The sequence below is a fragment of the Trachemys scripta genome, chromosome 16 (assembly GCF_013100865.1).
Source record: "Trachemys scripta elegans isolate TJP31775 chromosome 16, CAS_Tse_1.0, whole genome shotgun sequence".
NCBI lineage: Eukaryota > Metazoa > Chordata > Testudines > Emydidae > Trachemys > Trachemys scripta.
In genome coordinates, this window is record NC_048313.1 from 28,386,577 (window position 1) to 28,406,152 (window position 19,576).

Genomic DNA, 19,576 nt, shown 5'->3' on the forward strand with positions numbered 1-19,576 from the left:
GGGGGGCGGGGTGGGGGCGGGGCCCGCCCCCCGGGGGGGGGGGGGGGGTGGTTGGGCAGGGAGGAAGTAAACTGGAGGGTGTAAACCCAGGAGATGGTGTTGAGGACCCATGGGTCCGGGGTCAGCTGCGACCATTCCGGGAGGAAAGCACACAACCGGTTGGAGAAGGGAAGCTTTATTGGGGGTGAATCCCTGATGAGGACTGGCGGGATGCCCCCCGGGCATCCCGTCAAAAATGCCTTTTCCCCGCCTGCTTGCCCTTGGAGGACCCAGGCTGGGGGGCAGGCCGAGACTGCCTCTGAGGGCGTCTCTTATAGTCCCGCTGCTTCCTATGGGCGGCCTCGTACTTTGGGAGGGGGGCCTGGCCGGGAGTCTGCTGCAGCTTGAATTTAGGTTGCCGGAGCCAGGACATGGAGGCCCAGAGTCAGGAGGGTCGTGCGAGAGTCTTTCGTGTCATGTAGCCTTGTATCTGTTTCCTCCGCAAACAGAGCTTTCCCATCAAACGGGAGATCCTGCATGGAAGACTGTGCCTCGCTGGACAGCCCAGAGAGCAGGACCCATGACGCCCGTCTCATGGACACCGCGGAGGCCACTGATCATGCAGTCGTGTCCGCAGCATCCGAGGCTGCCTGCAGGGACGCCCTAGTGGCCGCTGCCCCTTCCTCCGCTAGCGCCTTAAACTCCTTCCTATTGCACTCCTGGAGGGAGTCCTCAAACTTAGGCAGGGAGCCCCACAGATTGAATTCGTACCGGCCCCAGAGAGCCGGATAGTTGGCCACTCGTAACTGGAAGCTCAAAGATGAATACATTTTCCTTCCGAAAGAGTCCAGTCTCTGAGAGTCTTTGTTCTTTGGGGTTGGGGCTGGCTGACCCTGCTGTTCCCCATGGTTGACCGACTGACCACCAAAGAGTGGGGCGCCGGGTGGGTATACAAGTACTCATGCCCCTTAGTGGGTACAAAGTACTTGCGTTCCACCTTTTTAGAGATGGGGGCCAACGAGGCCAGTGTTTGCCACAGGGCACTTGAAATTTAGCCACCCCTTCATGGAGAGGCAAGGCCACCCTACCCAGTGCCAATGGGGACAACACGTTAAACAGGGAGTCCAAGGGCTCCTCCATCTCCTCTGCCTGGAGGTGTAGGCTTGTTGCCACCCTCTTCAAGAGTTCTTGGTGGGCCCTGAAGTCCTCCTGCAGGATGGAGGGGGCGGGGCCACAATCACAATCACCTCCTCCGGGCAGGGCGAGGAGGCCAGCGTGGTGCTCTGGGTGTCAGCCGGCACCAGAGGGTCCACCACCTGGTCGGACTCCAGGCATGGTGCCGAGGACGTACATCCCACCGACTCCTTTCTCGGGGGTCTGGAGAGGGAGGCCGACGGTGCTTCTGAAGCTCCGGCCACTGAGCGAGCTCCCACTGAGGGTTGCACCGGAGGCCACAGTGCCTACTGGTACCATTCGGCCGGCCAGCTGTCCGGGTTGGCTGGCCTGGCCCGGCCCATCGAAGGATGGCATAAGATCCGCTGCTGTCTCTGGCCCGGGAGGAGCGGTGGTGCTGGCATCTACGACGGCCACGGGACTGCCATCTCGATGTGGAAGACTGGTACTGAGGGTAATCGCTGCTCTGCGAACGGGCTCGACGGACAGACCCGCAATGGCGAGACGCTGACGATCGACGCCCGGGGCTGTAATGTCTTGGCAGAGACTTGGAGTGGGAGTCTGAGCAGGAATGGCATCGACGACCGTGCTTTGACCGACTGTGGTACCCTGTCCGAGACGAGGATCGACGGCGACACCTACCGCGGTCCCATTGATATTCGCTCCCTGAGGACAAGCAGTGCCGTGAGTCCCGGCCAGCCAGAACTCAGCCAGACAGTCTGGTCGGCGTCGAGGGCGATCCACCTGGACTCTGCCCCGAGTGGTCGCTGGGCGATGGGCGTCGGGAATGTTCCCTCGACTGAGACCGGTACTAGGCCAGAGGCGACTGCGGAGATCCCAGCGCCGGCTTGCCTCTGGAGCGCGGGGCCGACATCGGCAGCGCTCCGGGCACCGGCATGGACATGACGTCCCGGGCCGCCTGGAGGGCTTCAGGTGTGGAAGGAATCTGGACATCCGGAGAGGCCTGTTCCGAAGGGGCCGGGCTACTCCACTCAACTTGAGTCGGAGGCCTGGGACCCGGTGGGATCGAGGACTGCCCAACATGGGCCTAACCTCTGTCCCAGATTTCCCTCGGTGCCGCTGCGAAGAGGGAGTCTTCTTGGCCCTCTTGGCGTGCCCCGTGGACGGGGAGCGGTGCCGACTGGTCGATGGTACCGGAGGGTCGCCACGTACCAACGTTCGGAGCAGCGTGCCGGGGTCGGGGTCAGCGCCGATTCCATCAGAATGGCCCAGAGCCTAATGTCCCTTTCTCTTTTGGTCCAAGGCTTAAACAACTTGCAAATCTTGCACCTTTCGCTGAGATGGGTTTCTCCCAAGCAGCGCAAACAGTCTGCATGTGGGTCGCTTCTTGGCATAGAACGCCTAACAGCTAACTAACTACAGGTACCAACGCTGAACAAACGAACTGTTCTGGGGACGAGCTACAGCGAAGCTGGAGCACAGCAGTTCCAATGCACCTTCACTGGCGGCAAGAAGGAACTGAGGGTGGCGGGAGTGCGTAGCTCCCCTTATACCGTGCCAGGCAGGCGCCACTCCAGGGGTCGCGGGGGGCGCTTCCCCCTACAGGTACTGCTAGGGGGGAATCTTCTGACACCGGTGCACATGGCGAGCATGCACACCTATTGCGGAATACACATGAGCAATCACTCGAAGAAAAGGCAAATATAGTGTCCATATTTAAACAAGGGAAGAAAGAGAATCTGGGAACTACAGACCCGTCAATCTCACTTCAGTCCCCGGCAAAATCTTAGAGCAGGTTCTCAAGGAATCCATTCTGAATCACTTGGACGAGAGGAAGGTGATCCGGAACAGTCAACATAGATTCACCAAGGGCAAGTCATGCCTGACTAACCTAATTGCCTTCTATGACAAGATGACTGGTTCTGTGGATATGGGGAAAGTGGTGGATGTGATATATCTTGACTTTAGCAAAGCTTTTGATATGGTCTCCCACAGTATTCTTGCCAGCGAGTTAAAGAAGTATAGATTGGATGGATGGACTATAAGATGGATAGAAAGCTGGCTAGATGGTCGGGCTCAACAGGTAGTGATCAATGGTTGGATATCTAGTTGGCAGCCGGTAGCAAGCAGAGTGCCCCAGGGGTTGGTCCTGGGGCTGGTTTTGTTCCACATCTTTATTAATGATCTGGATGATGGGATGAATTGCACTCTCAGCAAGTTTGCAGAGGACACTAAGCTGGGGGGACAGGTAGATACGCTGGAGGGTAGGGATAGGGTCCAGAGTGACCTAGACAAATTGGAGGGTTGGGCCAAAAGAAAGCTGATGGTGTTCAACAAGGACAAGTGCAGAGTTCTGCACTTAGGAAGGAAGAAGCCCATGTGTGATGAACTGGGACTGTTCTTAATGTGGTCTTTGAATGCTGAGAGGGGAGGTTGGCTAGGACGGGATGGGAGACTAGCCTTAAGGGAAGATAGCTGAGCATGTAACATGAGAACCCAGGAAGGGGTTAGAGGCCAGGTGACACCTTTGCCCGGGAAACTGAACAAAGGCTGTGGGAAGGGTCGCTGAAGGGGGAGTTTCAGGAGCTGGCTGGTGATATGGCTGGGAGGCAGATGGGGCTCTGACCTCCCAAGGGGCTGGGATGCCCTGAGACCCCAAGATGGACCCAACTGAGGGGGGTCCTGTTGTCTGTGCCTGCAAGACCTGTCTTGGACTGTGTTCCTGTCATCTAAATAAACCTTCTGCTTTACTGGCTGGCTGAGAGTCATGGTGAATCGCAGGAAGCCGGGGGTGCAGGACCTTGTGTCCCCCCACACTCCGTGACACCATGCACCACTACAGGCTGGGGACTGACTGGCTAAGCAGCAGTTCTGCAGAAAAGGACCTGGGGATTACAGTGGACGAGAAGCTGGATGAGAGTCAGCAGTGCCCCCTTGTTGCCAAGAAGGCCAATGGCATATTGAGCTGTATTAGTAGGAGCATTGCCAGCAGATCAAGGGAAGTGATTATTCCCTCTATTCGGCATTGGTGAGGCCACATCTGGAATATTGTGTCCAATTTTGAGGCCCTCCACTACAGAAGGGATGTGGACAAATTGGAGAGAGTGCAGCGGAGGGCATCTAAAATGATTAGGGGCCTGGAGCATGTGACTTATGCAGAGAGGCTGAGGGAATTGGACTTGTTTAGTCTGCAGAAGAGAAGAATGAGGGGGGATTTGAGAGCAGCCTTCAACTACCTGGAGGGGGGTTCCAAAGAGGATGGAGCTCGGCTGTTCTCAGTGGTGGCAGATGACAGAACAAGGAGCAATGATCTCAAGTTGCAGCGGAGGAGGTCTAGGTTGGATATTAGGAAACATTATTTCACTAGGAGGGTGGGGAAGCACTGGAATGGGTTACCTAGGGAGATGGTGGAATCTCAATCCTTAGAGGTTTTTAAGGGCCGGTTTGACAAAGCCCTGGCTGGGATGATTTAGTTGCTGTTGGTCCTGCTTTGAGCAGGGGGTTGGACTAGATGGCCTCCTGAGGTGTCTTCCAACCCTATTATTCTATGACTCTGAGCTCCCACCAGGGACCGCCAAGGGGAGAGGGCTAAAAATGGAGTCCACGGCTGTTTGGCTGGGTGGCGCGCTGGCTTGGCCAGGATGGACGGTGTCTTAGCCTTTGCTTCTCTGCGCTAACCTGGGGACTTCCCAGGCTGGGTTCCAGCTGACTAATAAACCCGACTCAGTTTGAAAACGCCACCTGGTGTCGCTGCACATTCTTTCCGGGGTGTGCTGGGCCCTGAGGAGTGGGCAAGTCTCTGGCCAAGCGTCTGTCTCAGCTGGATGCACTGGGTGGAGCTCACGGGGTGCAGCAGGAGGGCTGGAGCCCAGGGGCTCAGTCTCGGAGGCGGGGAGGAAGAGCGGGACATCTTGGGCATCTAGCCAACTGAAGGGTTCCTCCACGTGACAGTTTCAATGCTGGGGCCTAGCACCGATCTCGTGGACCAAGGACATAGCCCGTGAAAAGCAAAAACTGGGAGCCCAGCGATTGCATGCTATAGGATCTGTGCTGGGGGGGTGAGGGTGGAGGGTGTACAGTATTAGACACTAGTTCAAACAGAACAGTTACGAGACCAGCCATGCTACAAAGCCAGGGCCTAGGTACTCCAAACTGAACTGGCTAGCTGGGCTCTCGGATCTGGGGAGAGCTGGGTTTGCTGACCGGCCTGCTGGCAGGGCAGCGAGACAGCTGGGGGGCCCAGATGGAGAAGCGAATAATTGTTTTGGATTTCACTATGGCTAAGGCCAGTGTGATCGGTGCCAGGAACAGTGTCTGATGAATTCCCTTGGGAGCCGTAGCCACGCCTGAGACTGACGGGCTGCAGGCCAGCGGTTTGCAGTGACCACCTTGTCCTGCCTCGCCAGGCCAGGAGCTGTCAGACCAGCGACGTGCCAGGGGAATGCTCCGGGTGGGTGACCCTTGTTCTGGGACCTGGCCCTCAGCTGCTAACGCTGGAGCTGCTCCCGGCGCATATGCTGAACGTTTCTGTCCCGTGGAGCCGGCAGCGGTTTGTGGACTCGGCGCTGGTTACGGGAGGCTGATCTGTGGTTTGCTGATAGAGCCACTGTTGGCTGAGACAGGGACATGCTGCCGGGGTGAGAAGGGTGCATGGGATCGGGCCGAGCTGAAGATGGGCCTTGGCCTGCCCACTCCTGCTGGACCTGCTCACTCCTCCTTCGCCCCCCTCTGCTGGACCTGAACGCCAGCACTTACAGCTGGGAGCATGGACATGGCCACTCAGGGCTGCCCCAAGCGCTGAGAACGGGGCTGCGGAAACTGAGGCCGGAAGAGTTGTGACCGGCATGAATTTCCCATCAGGACAGATCGAGCCACGTCCATCCCAGCTTGCAGACTCCACCGAAACAACAGAGGTGCAGAAGGTGCCTGTCGAAGGTGACCCCTCCCGGCAGCTGCCCATGAATCAGGGAGGGGAAGCGCCGAGGATTTGGGCTGGGGTGTGACTCGTCCTGACACATCCTGGGAAGATGCAAATCGTTCAGCTGGTCTCGCCCATTTGTTTCGTCTCTGTTGGGGCTGCATCCCCCCAGGGGACGGCGTGTCAGACCCCCCCGAGAGGCTGGGTAGAGTGGAGACGGGGGTGTCACGCTGAAGGGGTTAGCGGCTTTGAACCCAGGACAATCACAGTCTCCTGAAAGCCAACAGCTGCCATGCCCCCCCCCCTCCAGGCTGCCCAGCGGGTGCCTGGCTGCAAGCAGCTCTCACATTCTGGGGCTCGCTGGGGCTGCGCTCGCCCCCAGGAAATCTGGGGCACAGCCTGGGGTTCTGAGCCCTCTCTGCTTGTACCCCAGGGCCTTGGGGGGGAACAGCTCTGCCCGGCTAGGCATGCAGGTGGAACCGTGGGAAGACCCTGGAGGACGATCAGCAGGCAAGGGGGTTAGTGTGTCCCCACCACAAGGCAGACGAGTTCCCTGAGCCCAGAGCTCACGGTGGGGATGGGGAGGGGGGGGGACGTGGGCATTTCTGCCAGCTGCTGTTTGTCCCCATACAGCGCGCAGCCATCACTCTCCCCCAGGGCCCCACCGCTCAACCACGGCACTTCAGGCCGCAGACAACTAACTGCTGGGAGCCCCCGGATAGAGTCCCAGGTGCCACTGAGGCCATGAACTGCTCAGAGGGGACCAGCCCAGATGACCCCAGGGAAACAGGCTGCTATAACCAACCAAGATCAGCCAGGACTGGAGCTGACCCAGAGCAGCCACTCCACCCCAAACCAGACCCACAGCAAGGCCCTGGGTATGGCAAACGGTGCACGTCATGGGGGGCGGGGGAACAGGCGCACAGAATGGGGGCAGAGACAGGTTCCTTGTTAACTACAGCTTTATTAGGTGCAGTGGGGCCGGGCTCTGTACAGCAGCTCCCAGAGGGATAGGGGCAGGGTGGGTTCTGTACAGAGGGTCCCAGGGGGCAGGGGCCCCTGTACAGCGGTCCCAGGGGGGTTATGTGCAGGGGCAGGCTTGGCAGCGGGTCCCAGCAGGGTTATGTGTGGGGATGAGGGCCCCTGTACAGCAGGTCCCAGGGGGTTGTGTGGGGCAGGGATGGGGATGAGGGTCCCTGTACAGCAGGTCCCAGGGGGTTAGGTGCGGGGTGGGCTCTGTACAGCGGATCCCAGGGGGGTTAGGCACAGGGCCAAGCTCTGTACAGCGGCGCCCAGTTGGTTCAAAGCTACTTGATTTAAACAGGGATTTAAAAAATAGTTTAAAAAATGAGCTACACATCGTCCTAGGAGTGACGAGCGGGGGCCGTGCCCCCTCTATGCTACAGCGGGTGGCAGGAGCTGTGCCCGGCCACCGGGCTCCTCCCCAGCCCCTGCTCCCAGAGCCATTGACAGGCCAGCCATGTGAGGAATGTACAGAGGGGCCGGAGCCCAGCTGGCTGTCAGTTCGCTGCCTGGCATCGTACCGCGGGCGGGGCCCCCCCGTGGGAGGGCAAGCTGCCATTGTGGGGCAGAGGGGGTGGGATCAGCCATGGAGGACAGGTGCCGCCTATCCCAATCGGCTGTGCCCAGGGTGGGGGTGGCAGTGGTGCCATGGAGGAGGCAAACAGCGAGAGCAGCTGGCAGCCCCCCACCGCTGGCTGGAGCCCCCCACCAGACAGGCCCCATTTGAACAGCGGCATCTCCAAGGAATAAATTAACCTGGAATGTGATGAAGTGCCAAGAAACAGGACGGGGAGGGCGGGGGACCCGGGGGGGCTCAGCCCCAGGCAGGGAGCTCGGGGCAGTGGGGGGCTCAGTCCCCCCGCATTGCGGAGGGCCCTGAGCAGGGGGGCTGGGGGTGGGGGCTCAGCCCCCCGCATTGCGGGGGGGGCCCTGTGCCCCAGGCAGCAGCCACAGGCTAGCGCTGCATACCCAGTACACAATTACAGTGAGCGGGCTCCTCCCCAACGTGGGGGTCGCGCTGCCCACCGAGCAACAGTGGGGGGAGGCCAGGGATCACCCTCCCCCCCTGCAGCCCCACCCCCGCCTATGGTGCTTTAGCAACACCTACTGGACACTTTACATATAATATTTTGTAAAAATAAAGCGCTTGTTTAAATGACTTTTTTTTCTATACAAAAGACTTTCTTTAAAAAAAGACAAACGCCCCCCCGCCGGGGAGATGGGGGGTCGGGGCATGGCTAGAGCCCCCCCATGGCAGTTGTGGGGGAGCCCACAGCCCCCACCCACAGAGAGAGGGATCTTTTCCTTTTTACATTTGACATTTTTCTTATAAAAAACACAAGGGGGGGGGTGGTCTCCAGGAGGCAGGGCCCGGGGGCGAGTGAGGGGCTCCCCCAAGAAGGGGGTCAGGGGGCCGGGGGGAGGGGCTCAGGGCCCAGGCTCCCTCCCCCCTGCCCTCACGCAAACACCTGCATCTTGGTGGACTGGTCGGGCAGATGGGAGAGGGTCTGGGGGGGCCCCAGCACGGCCGGGCTGGGGGTGGACTCGGACCAGTCGGACAGCGAGTGGGGTGAGGGGCTGGCCCACTGCTCGGGGGACTCGGGCGAGGGCGTCAGGTAGGGGTGCTCACTGCGCAGGTGCAGGTAGTGCTTGGGGGTGCCGTCCTGGCCGGGGGTGTAGCTGTGCTGTGAGGGGGGTGTGGGGTAATCTTCTGCCCCCTGCCCGCCGGGTGCCTTGTAATACTGGGGAGGTGGTGGGGGGCCGGGGCGCGCACCCCCCTGCCCCTCCTTGGGCGAGATGGGCTGGCTGGCGCGGCCCAGGGCGGGTGCTGCAGGGGCTGGTGGGGGCATGGGCTGCCCAGGGGTGGGCGCCGGCGGGGGCTGCTCCTTGGCAGGGCTGGGGGCGGCCAGCACCTGGGAGCTGTGCACCATGGCCAGGTGGTTGGGCAGTAGCAGCCCCTGCGGGAAGGGCTGGGCCGCTTGGTGCAGGTTGGGGTGGGAGGCAGCCGGATGCACCACCCCGATGACTGGGTTGCACTGGGAGGTGGGGACACGGGTGTGCCAGTCGAAGGGCACCGCCACTGGGCTCACCATGCCCAGGCTGAGCCCCACACAGCCGGGCTGGCGCGGTAGCGAAGGCATGGAGACCCGGTTCATGGAGAGGATGGTGCTTTGGGCCGATGCCACCTCGCCCAGGTCGCTGAGCCGCGCCAGGCTGACGGCAAAGGGCCCATCCATCAGGCCATGCACCATGGGCGTGGAGCCCACCGACATGGAGGAGCTGGCTGGGTGGAAGACGCCGGGCGAGGCCAGGACGGGCGAGGTGGGGTTGGCCACATAGGGAGAGTCCAGCGAGTCGACGGGCGACAGGGTGACTGAGCTCTCCAGCAGGGAGCCCTGGCACTCCAAGCTCAGCTTCTTGCTCCGCCCCTTGGCCTCCTTGGCCAGGCTGGCGCTGTTGCCTGCCCCTGCCGTGTTCTTGGCGCTGGGCCGCCGGCTCTTCTTGCCCTGCGGGGTGGGCTTGAGGCTGGGCAGGAAGCTGTTGGGTGGGCACATAAGCGGGGACATGGTGTGGCCAGGGGGCAGCGCCCCCTGCGGGCTGCGCACCGTGTTGTACTCGTCCAGCAGGCGGACAATGTCGTGGTGCATCCGCTCCTGGGCTATGTCCCGCGGCAGCCGGTCCATGTGGTCTGTGATCTCCCGGTTGGCAAAGTGATCCAGCAGGATCTTGGCTGCCTCGTAGCTGCCCTCCCGAGCGGCCAGGAACAGCGGGGTCTCCTCCTGGGGGAGAGGGGGGGACGACAGCGGGGCTCAGACTGTGCTGAGGGGGCTGCCCCCATCCCTGAAGTACTGGGACCGCCAGGGCAGGGGTGGGAGATGCCCACAGCCCTCTGTGCTGGGGCTTTAGAGCCAGGGTTGGGCCCTGGGCAGACAGGGCTCCCCCTCCCCAGCACAGGAGCAGCACGTCCTGGTGCTCGGCCCAGGGGTTCCGGGAGGAAGGCACAGTGGGGGCCCCCATTGTGGGCAGGGCCTGCAGGGTGAATGACAGCCAAGCCTTGCTCGCCTGCCCATCCTGCCTGGTGCTCACCTTGCTGTCCTGCATGTCCTTGTTGGCCCCGTTCTTCAGCAGCGCGATCGTGGCCTCCACGTTGTTCACAGCCGCAGCCCAGTGCAGTGCAGATTTACCTGGGGGAGCCGAGACGTGAGGGGGGGGCTCCGCTGGTCCATCCCCCCACAGCCCCTCAGTTCTGACCTGCAGCCCTGCTAGCCCAGCCCTGGGCTCCCCTCCTCCCCTCACACCTCTGCCGGTGCTCCTCAGTCCCCACCCGCAGCCCCCTGCTAGATCCTTCCCCTGAACAGCCCCTCCCAAATCCTCACGGGTTGGCAGTGCCCCCCCATGTCGCTGAGCCCCCATACCCACAGCCAGGCCCTTCCCCAGGGGAAGCTGCGGGCGGGCCTCAGCAGAGACCCCGATGGCAGGAAGCCGCCCCATACCCAGCTCGTCCACGGCGTTGACATCTGCATGGCAGGCAATGAGCTCCTCCACCATCCCCTCCACGGCCAGCCGGGCAGCCAGGATCAGTGCCGTGGAGCCATCCACCATGCGGGCATCCAGGTCCGTGGAGCGGTTCCGGATCAGGATCTGCCGGGCAGGGCAAGTGTGAGCCGCAGCCGGGGAAACCCTGCCCAGCCCAGTTCTCCCAGCATGGGCACAGCCAGGGGCCCTCGGAGCCCTCCCAGTGTGGGCAGAGGGGGAGCTCTCCAGGGGGTTGTTTTGCAAGGGCAGGGTTGCCCAGGGGCTTTGCCCAGGATGCGGGGGGGGGGGGGCCCTCCTGTGGAAGACAACAGCGTGGGGGAGCTCTGGGGTGAAGAGTGAGCAACTGGGGCCTCTCCCAGGTGGGTGAGGGAAGGCAGGAGCTCACCTGGAAGATGCCCTGGGCATTGGTGGTCACCGCAAGGTGGGTGGGGGATGGGGTCTCACCTGGAAGACGCCCTGGGCGTCGGCGGTCACCGCAGGGTGGTGGGGGATGGGATCTCACCTGGAAGATGCCCTGGGCGTCGGCATCATGGGTGGGGAGATGGGGGTCTAACCTGGAAGACGCCCTGGGCGTCGGCGGTCACCGCGGCGTGCAGTGGCGTGCGGCCCGTGTTGTCCTGGGCGTTGGTGTCAGCGCCGGCGTCCAGCAGGCGCTTGGCAGCGTCGGCCCGGGCGTAGCGAGCAGCCAAGTGCAGCGCAGTCTCACCCGTGCGGTCTGTCTGGGCGCTCAAGTTGGCGCCCTGGCAGATGAGGTCCGAGATGATGTTGGCTGAGGAGTCGTCAGCCTCATCCTCCTCGGCCAGATCGGTCTCCACACCACCCCCGCAGAACGAGGCCAGCATGAGCGGAGTGAAGCCATCTGCAAGGAGAGCCGCCAACAAGGGGTTAACTGGGGGCTGCCCCAAGGGCTCCAGCATGAGAGACCACAACTCCCAGCATGCTGTGTGACTGAATTGGGCAGTGGTGCATGCTGGGGCTCGTGGTCAGCTGCATAGGCAGGGGAGCTGCTCCTCCGCTCAAAGTTCCTCAGTGATGCTACTTCTCCCAGGGTGCAGGATACCTGCACTGCATGCTGGGAGCTGTAGTCCCTGAGATGGAGCCATGCCCATTTACCTGGCCCCCTGACATTGACATCCATGCAGTCGGTGTCGAACTCGCCCTGGGGTGGTGTCAGGGCCATGGATGGCGGCATGCGAATGTCGGCCGCCACCAGGTGATGCTGTGTCCACTGGCGGCAGTCCACAGGGTCCTCTGAGTCCCCGCCCGGCTCCTCCACCTGCGGGAGAGCACAACCAATCATGGAGCTGGTAGATCCTGCCCCTGCCCTGCCGGGGGGCTCCCGTTCCCCCACCACCTCTCCAAGGTAGGATTTGGGTTATGACCCCATGCGGCTCCGAGCAAGGGGCTCAGTGCAGCACCTGGGATTCATCAGGACACCCCCACCCCGGCACGTCACTGAGCCCCGCACCTCTCTTCCCCCACATCACCGAGCCCAGCGCCCATCACCCATCTGGCCCCCAGCAAGCCAGGGCTCACTGCTGGTCCACAGGTGTTGGTACCTTGAGTCTCTTGGCCTCCGGGCACTCTGCATCCATCCAGTCATCTGGGTGTTCCCCCATCAGGCTTTCCCCTTTGCTGATGTTCCTAGAGGGAAGCCCAGAGCTTAGACCCCAGCCCCTGCCACGTAGCCCCTGCCTTCCGCCCCACCCACCCAGGGCTTCAGGGGGCCACTCCTAGGACATCCCCCCTGCACAAGGCACTGGGCAGCTGTGGGGCATGCCGGCAGAGACGGTCTGCACGGTGCCCCCTGGTGGTGGTGAGAGCCTGCAGCAGGTAAAATCCCCCATGCTGCTGCAGAGAGTGGGGATCCCCCAGGCTCCAGGCCTGGGTGTGGGGAGCAGGATGTGGGCTTGGCCCCACGAGGGCAAGTCCCGTACTTCATGCCCAAGGCGTCCTGGCCCACAGGCTCCCGCCGGTTCTTGTTGCTGTTCTCCTTCTTCAGGCTGAAGCCCTCTGGGAACCAGAGCGTGCTGTGCTCCCGCTTCCGCCGCGCCACCAGCACCCCCAGCACCAGGATCACCAGCAGGATCACGGCCGCTGCTACCACCACCAGGGGCACCAGGGGCATAGAGTCCGGGGGCTTCGGCTGCAGCTTGTCACCTGCAGGAGTGGACGGGAGTCAGACCCTGCCTCTTGATACCCCACCCCCACTCATCCCACCCCATCCTGAGACTCCACCGCTCCCACTCACTCTGCCCCCTCCCAATACCCCGCCCCCTTTCACTCACCTCACCCACTCACCCCACTGCCACTTGAGAGCCCTGCCCTCAAACTCCACCCCCTGGCCCTGGCCCCACCTGCACTCACTGTGCACAGCCTTGATGGGGTAGGGGAACTCCAGGCGCTCGACAGCGGCCAGTGCAGCCAGGTAGTCGGCCGCGCTGCGCGCATCAGGGAAGCACTTGTCTGAGGCCTGGACGCAGAGGCGGTTGTCAATCTCCAGAGTGACCACGGAGCTGGGGCAGGGAGGGGGACAGTTACCAGTGTGGCCTCGCCCACAGTGACGCCAAACCCCAGACTGTAGGGGCCTGGGCACCCCTTGCCCCACGTGGAGTCCTGGGACAGGGCTGGTTCAGCACTGCCTGCAGCAAGGGCTGTGCACGTCCCAGAGCAGGCCTGGCCCCGGCAGCGGGCGTTTGGTCCCATGACCCATGTGGTCTCTGCCAGGCTGCCAGCAGCTGCTTAGCACCGTTGTGCTCTCCCTGTCCCTGCCCGCTCCCTTCTGGGTCCCAGGGCCAGGCAAGAGGCAAGGCCCCTGGATGCTGCCCCCAGAGCCCTTGCTGGCGTCTGAGCCACCCCAAGGCCCACATCAGAGCGGGCGGCGAACCAGATTGCCGATGGAAGGCAGCTGCATGACATCTCTGGGAGCAAAGGGCTGTGTCGTGGTGCCAGTCAACAGACAACTTCCTAGTGCCTGCCCCAGGGCTGGCTCCCTCAGGTGGCGCTGGCTCCTTCTCCCAGTGCCAGCCCCACCCTGGCATCAGCCCCCTGTACCAGCCCCCCCAAAGCTCTTGGCTCCCTCTCCTGCTGCAGCCCATGGGGCTGCATCTTCCCCCCTTCCCCCCATGGCTCACGGGGCTGTCTCTCCCCCCCCCACACCACAGCTGTGGCCCACATCTCCCCCCCACTCCCCATGGCCGCGGCCCGCGGAGCGGCGCCCCCCCCGGCTGCGGCCCGCAGCTCACCCAATGACCTCCCGGCCCAGCTCACGACGGCGCAGACGGCTGGGCCGGTAGAAGGGCTCAATCATATAGTTGCCGTCCCTGTCGAGGCGGAAGCGCAACGAGGTGCGCAGGATGGCGCTCAGCTTCTGCAGGAAGGTGGTGCTGGTCCTGCGCAGCTCGTCGGGGGGCAGCAGCACGGTGATGACCAGCACGCCACTGGCCAGGTGCTCCGGCATCTCGCGGGCGCAGTCCAGCCCGTCCCAGCCACACTCCTCATTGTTGCAGCCCTGGTCGCACTGCCCGTCGGCGAAGTGGTCCGAGCAGTACTTCTCATACACGGGGCTGGGGGGGAGGGCATGGTCAGCGCACAGCCCCACCCAGCCCCTAGCCCTACCCTGTTCTGGCCAGCCCACCTCCGTCCCACTGGGCACCCCAGGGCACCTGGGTCACTGGGCTCCTGCAGCAGAGACTGCATCACGCAGTGAGAAACATCTTGGACATGGCTCCAGTGCCCACAGCCATCTTTGGCCAGCGGTGAGATGTAGCTACCACAGCCCCGCGCTCCACCCCAGAGCCAGGTGAGGGGTCCCAGTATAAACATCCTCTGCACCTGAGTCCGGAGGGGCCAGCACCTCAACTGGGCGAGGGGTCCCTGTATAAACAGCCCTCACACGCTACACCACAAGGGGGCACATCTCAGCGCCGGGCGAGGGGTCCCTGTATAAACAGCCCCCATGCCCCACCTGGGCACAGCACCAGGATTAAAGCCTCAACCCTGGCAAAAGCCATGGCATCTGCACTGGGCACGACTGCCCAGGGCCTCATTTTCACGTGTCCTCCACAAGACACCACCTCCAGGTGCACAGCGCTCACTTACCATGCTGTGGGGGGAGAGCGCCCCGCAGCACCACACTGGGGCAAGTGCGGACGCTGAAGGGAGAGCACCCTGTGTAGAGTCCCGCCCAGGGGCAGCACTTCCCCAGCCCATTGGCCTGCCCCCTCGGCCCAGCGCCCCCCTTACTTGCAGCTGCGGTCGCGGCTCTTGCAGTCGAAGTTGTCGTAGAGGCACGCGGCCGTGTTGCAGTCCTCGTCGCACTGGCTGTTGTTGAACAACTGCCAGCACTGGCGCTCCTCACACTGCTGCCAGGGGTCACCCACCAGCAGGGAGCAGTCGCCCCCGTCCCATTTGCAGGCAGGGCTGTTGCACTCCTTGTCGCAGTAGGAATCTCCGGCCTTGGCAGCGCACTCCTCCTGCAGGCACTGCAGCTCCAGGGTGAGCTTCTGCTCGCAGTGCAGGCCGGAGAAGCCACTGGGGCAGAGGCACTGGAAGTGGGGAGGCCAGGACATCTCTATGCACGTGCCCCCGCTGAGGCAGGATGCACCGGTGCAGCTGCTGTTGGCCCGCAGGCGGCAGTCGGGGCCAGTGAAGCCCGGCAGGCAGGAGCAGCGGGCACCCAGTGCTGTGTGCTGGCAGCTGCCCCCGTTGAAGCAGGCGAGCTCCCGACATGACAGCACGCTTCGCTCACAGTTGGGCCCGGAATAGTTCTGGGAAGGGGCAGGAAAGAGGGTGAGAGAGATGGCACCGGGACCAGGCCACAGGCCAGAACCACCTCCCGCTTGCCCAGCAGCGCCGGGACCCGGACCAGAACTGACCCAGAACCAGGATCGCCTCATCCAGCAGCATCAGGACCCAGACCAGAACAAGCCCCTCCACCCGGTGTGTATATCACAGGTCTGAACTAATTCCTGCGTGACCAAGCGCAGCGCAGCTAGACCCACAGCCCAACTCCACTGCACATGGCCCGTGGCGGAGAGCCCAGCCCCTCCCTTGCTGGCCTGTTCCAGGGGCTGTTTCCAGTCTCAACGTGTCCAGCTCCCACCTGCTACATCACATCACACCTCGATCGCTAGGCCCAGGAGCCCAGCCTGGGCTCCACTCCCTGCCCCTTTCCCTTTGGGAAGCTGAACTGCTCCAACTCCTTGCTCTTCGGATCCTTCCGCCATTCTCGGGGCTCCCCTCTGACCCTCACTGTGGGACCAGCACTGGGCACGGGGGTCCAGCAGCAGCTGCACTAGTGCCAGGTACAAGGTAAGAGAACCTCTCTATGCCCGTCTGGGCATCCCAGGCTTGCGGTAGCTCCTTTGGCCACAGCGTTGCACTGGACGCTCACGTTCAGCCGATTATCCACCCCCCAGGTGCCATGGGAACCCTCCCCAACCCCATCCTCAAGTGCCAAGGAAACTGCCCCTGCCCCCTCCATGACATGGGAACCCTCCCCCACAGCAGGACCAGCCTGCTCCCCTGAGGCACCAGGACCAACTAAACCCTCCCCTGCAGCACCAGAACCAAGATGCCCCTCTTCAGATCAGAGCCCATCCTGCAGCTCCAGGACTGGAATGGCGGAGCAGGCCCCCAGCCCCATCCCCTCTGGGCCTGCAAGACTCCAGACTGTGCACGGCCAAGGGCAGGCCCCCAGCTGGCCCGAGCCCAGCGCCCTGCACCTTCCCACGCGGGACACTCACCGGGGGGCAGCGGCAGGTGTAGCCCAGCGGCGTGTTCACCGTCATCTTGCACTGACCACCATTCTGGCAGGGCTGGGACTCGCATGTGTTCACGATGTTCTGGCAGCGCCGGCCTGGGGGTGGGGGCAGGAGCCCAGGGAGGCGTCATGGAGAGTCCAGGGAGAGGGGAGCTGCCCCCCCCATCCTGCCTCCAGCACTGCTCCCAGCACTGCCACCTTCCCACAGCTCAGCCCCTCGTGGGTGCACAGACCTCCAGCCTCCCTGTGCCAGCTGGACCCCAGGCCTAGAGAATCCCCCCATCAAGGGTTTCCCCTTCTCCCACCCTGCACTGAGTGCACCCCATTGACATGTACCCCAGTGCCCCTGGTGTAAACGCCCCGTGATGCCCTGCCCCTTGCCTGGGTGTAGCCCCACCCCTCGGCACACTCACCCGTGTAGCCTGGCTTGCACAGGCAGTGGAAGTCGTTGGCGCCCTGCACACAGTCCAGCGTGCGTTGGGGCAGGCAGGGCTTGGCCAGGCACTCGTTGATGTCGCCCTCGCAGCGCTCGCCTGTGTAGCCCGGGGGGCAGTTGCAGCGGTAGCCACCCACCCGGTCCACGCACGTCCCATTGTTCAGGCACTTGGGTGCCCGGCTGCCAGGGCTCGCGGCGCAGTCGTCCTCGTTGATCTCGCACAGGACGCCTGGGGGACAAGGGGCAGAGACCTTCCAGCCCCCGGCATAACCAGAGCACCCCAACCACCCCATCATGTGGGGATCTGGCCCCCCAAGGAAACCAGGCCCCGTCCCCCAACCTGAGCCCCCTGTCCCACAGGTACCCTCCCTCCTGGGAGTAACCCAGAGCCGCCCCCTCCCCCAGTAACCTGCCTCCCATCACCCCCCCACGGTGCCTGGCCAGTAGCCCGGCTTGGCCTTACCCAGGGTTCCCGGTGGGCAGGAGCAGATGTAGCGCCCGATGAGGTCGATGCAGGAGCCTCCATTCTGGCAGGGGTGGGACTGGCACTCGTCGATGTCGTACTCGCAGTTCTTGCCCTCGAACCCCGGTGGGCACTGCAGGGAGAGACAGACACAGCCCAGTCAGGGCCTGGGCCCCAGCTCCGCTCCTGAGGACCTCACCTCAGGGCTGCCAAGCCCCTCAGCTCCACACCCTCCAGCCACAGAGGGGTTAAACAAGGCCTCATGCTGCCACCACCAACCCTTCTCCACTGCTGTGGGGGGCCAAGGAGCACCATCGGGGGGAGGAGAAGGACTCACCCCACAGCACAAACTGTCAACAGAGCCAGGGAGAGAACCCAGGAGTCCTGGCTCCCAGGCCCCCATTGCAACCACTAGATCCCACTGCCCTTCCAGAGCCGGGAATAGAAGCCAGACATCTTGGCTCCCAGCCCTCCTGTTCCAACCACTAGACCCTGCTCCCTTCCCAGAGCCGGAGACAGACCCCAGGAGTCCTGGCTCCCAGGCTCATGCTCAGACCAGTCTTGGCTGCTCTGCTCCGAGGTGAGCCCATCTGAATGTGGCTTGCTCGGTATCCCCTTGGCCCAGCCGTCCTCGCCGGGGGGCGCACAACTCCTGCAACTCCCCAGCCCCAGCAGCCTGGCTAGCGCCGGTGGCAGCGCCTGGAGCCCCTTCGTGCAGCCCCCGTCCCTGGGGCTCACCTCACAGTCGTAGCTGCCTATGAAGCTGTGGCAGGAGGCACCGTGCTGGCAGGGGTTGGGCTGGCAGGGGTTGAGCTCGCTCTCACAGTAGCTGCCCGTGTAGCCTTCCTTGCACAGGCAGTAGTGGGTGTTGCCAGCGTCGACGCACTGGCCCCGGTAGTGACACACCTGTTCCTTGGAGACCCCTGCCCCAGACAGACAGACAGAGACTGTGATGCCTTGTGCCTGGCCCACAGTCCCAGCACAGTTCCGACAGGGGAAACCATGACACCGAGAAGAGATGGACTCTGGCTGTCAGCCCCCCCTGCTCTAACCACTAGACACCCCCCCGCCCCCAAGAGCTGGGGATAGAATCCAGGAGTCCTGACTCTCAGCTCCCCCCGCTCTAACCACTAGACCCCTCCCCCTTCCCTCCCAGAGCTGGGGATAGCTGTAGGGGTACCAAGAGCATTGCTGGAGCAGGTGTGGCTGGGACTGAAGGGCCCAGTGGGGGCAGGGCAGGGGCCAGGCTATACCTAGCTGACAGCTCCACCCAATAGCTGCCCTATGGGCCCCCAACTCCCCTCACATCTTTCGAGGGCACTGGAGACCCAGATCCCGGAGCGAGGGCAGCGCCTGCCAAGGACAGACCTCTCCCAGCCCAGCCTGGCAGGGACCAGTGGGGGTCAGTCCTGCCCAGGAGTGCCCTCACCTCGATGAGCTGCCACCACCTCGCAGGAAACGTTGGGAATGTCACAGTAGCGGCCGGTCCAGCCCCCCGGGCACTCACAGGTCAGGGCCGTGCCCGTCTGCACACAGCGGCCCCCGTTCTGGCAGGGCGAGCGCCTGCACCAGTCCACCAGGGTCTGCAAGAGAAGGGGAGTTAGGGGACAATGTACTCTGGGGGGACGTGACCTGGGGAACCAATACAGCCCTGGCTGGGCTCTGGCAATGCCAGGTCCCCGCCCCCCACCACACTTGGGTGTTGGATTCCCCCCTCCCTTGAGGCCAGGCCCTGGCCCCTGCCTCCCACCCCCCACCGCACTGCGGTGTTGGATTCCTCCCCTGCCCGAGGCCAGGCTCCCCCGACAATGCCAGGCCTCATGTTCACCTTCCCCAGACGCTGGGACTTTGTGTCCTTGGCCCTCCCCCCCATGCCACCGCCCACCCCCGGGGCAGGGCTCACCTGGCACTGGGCACCCGTGTAGCCCTGGGGGCAGGTGCAGCGGTAGGACTCCACACCGTCCAGGCAGATGCCCCCATTGAGGCAGGGCTTGGACTGGCACTCATCGATCTCATGCTGGCAGTGGGTGCCCGTGAAGCCGGCGCGGCAGCGGCACGTGTAGGAGTTCAGCCCGTCCAGGCAGGTGCCGCCGTTGAAGCAGGAGCTGTAGGGTCACAGGCACAGTTAGCTCGATGCCCCGTTCGCCACCCATCAGTACAACCGCCCCCCTCCCACAACCACCCCCACTCCTCCCCTTTGACTCCTGCGCCCCCCACAACCACCCCAACTCCTCCCCTTCGACCGCCGCCCCCCAGCAACACTCCCACTCCTCCCCTTCGACCCCCGCCCCCCACACAACCACCCCCACTCCTCCCCTTCGA

At 63.3% G+C, this 19,576-nt stretch overlaps 1 protein-coding gene across 2 annotated transcripts in view; it reads right to left on the reverse strand.

Moving 5' to 3' along the window:
* Nucleotides 1-6,975: 6,975 nt before the first annotated feature.
* LOC117888621 (neurogenic locus notch homolog protein 2-like) overlaps nucleotides 6,976-19,576 on the reverse strand; it is a 49,866-nt gene continuing 37,265 nt past the window's right edge. The window contains exons 19-34 of one of the 2 annotated variants that reach the window (XM_034792182.1): nucleotides 19,158-19,359; nucleotides 18,684-18,837; nucleotides 17,993-18,177; nucleotides 17,255-17,387; nucleotides 16,769-17,020; nucleotides 16,339-16,451; nucleotides 14,837-15,360; nucleotides 13,837-14,157; nucleotides 12,959-13,107; nucleotides 12,529-12,751; nucleotides 12,151-12,235; nucleotides 11,705-11,867; nucleotides 11,146-11,450; nucleotides 10,549-10,696; nucleotides 10,142-10,239; nucleotides 6,976-9,834 (exon numbers count right to left, since the gene is read on the reverse strand). In XM_034792182.1, coding sequence (XP_034648073.1) covers nucleotides 8,512-9,834; nucleotides 10,142-10,239; nucleotides 10,549-10,696; nucleotides 11,146-11,450; nucleotides 11,705-11,867; nucleotides 12,151-12,235; nucleotides 12,529-12,751; nucleotides 12,959-13,107; nucleotides 13,837-14,157; nucleotides 14,837-15,360; nucleotides 16,339-16,451; nucleotides 16,769-17,020; nucleotides 17,255-17,387; nucleotides 17,993-18,177; nucleotides 18,684-18,837; nucleotides 19,158-19,359 — 4,378 coding nt within the window. In that variant the 3' untranslated portion in view covers nucleotides 6,976-8,511. The remainder of the gene's footprint in view (nucleotides 9,835-10,141; nucleotides 10,240-10,548; nucleotides 10,697-11,145; nucleotides 11,451-11,704; nucleotides 11,868-12,150; nucleotides 12,236-12,528; nucleotides 12,752-12,958; nucleotides 13,108-13,836; nucleotides 14,158-14,836; nucleotides 15,361-16,338; nucleotides 16,452-16,768; nucleotides 17,021-17,254; nucleotides 17,388-17,992; nucleotides 18,178-18,683; nucleotides 18,838-19,157; nucleotides 19,360-19,576) is intronic. The other variant, XM_034792183.1, reaches the window with a different exon arrangement.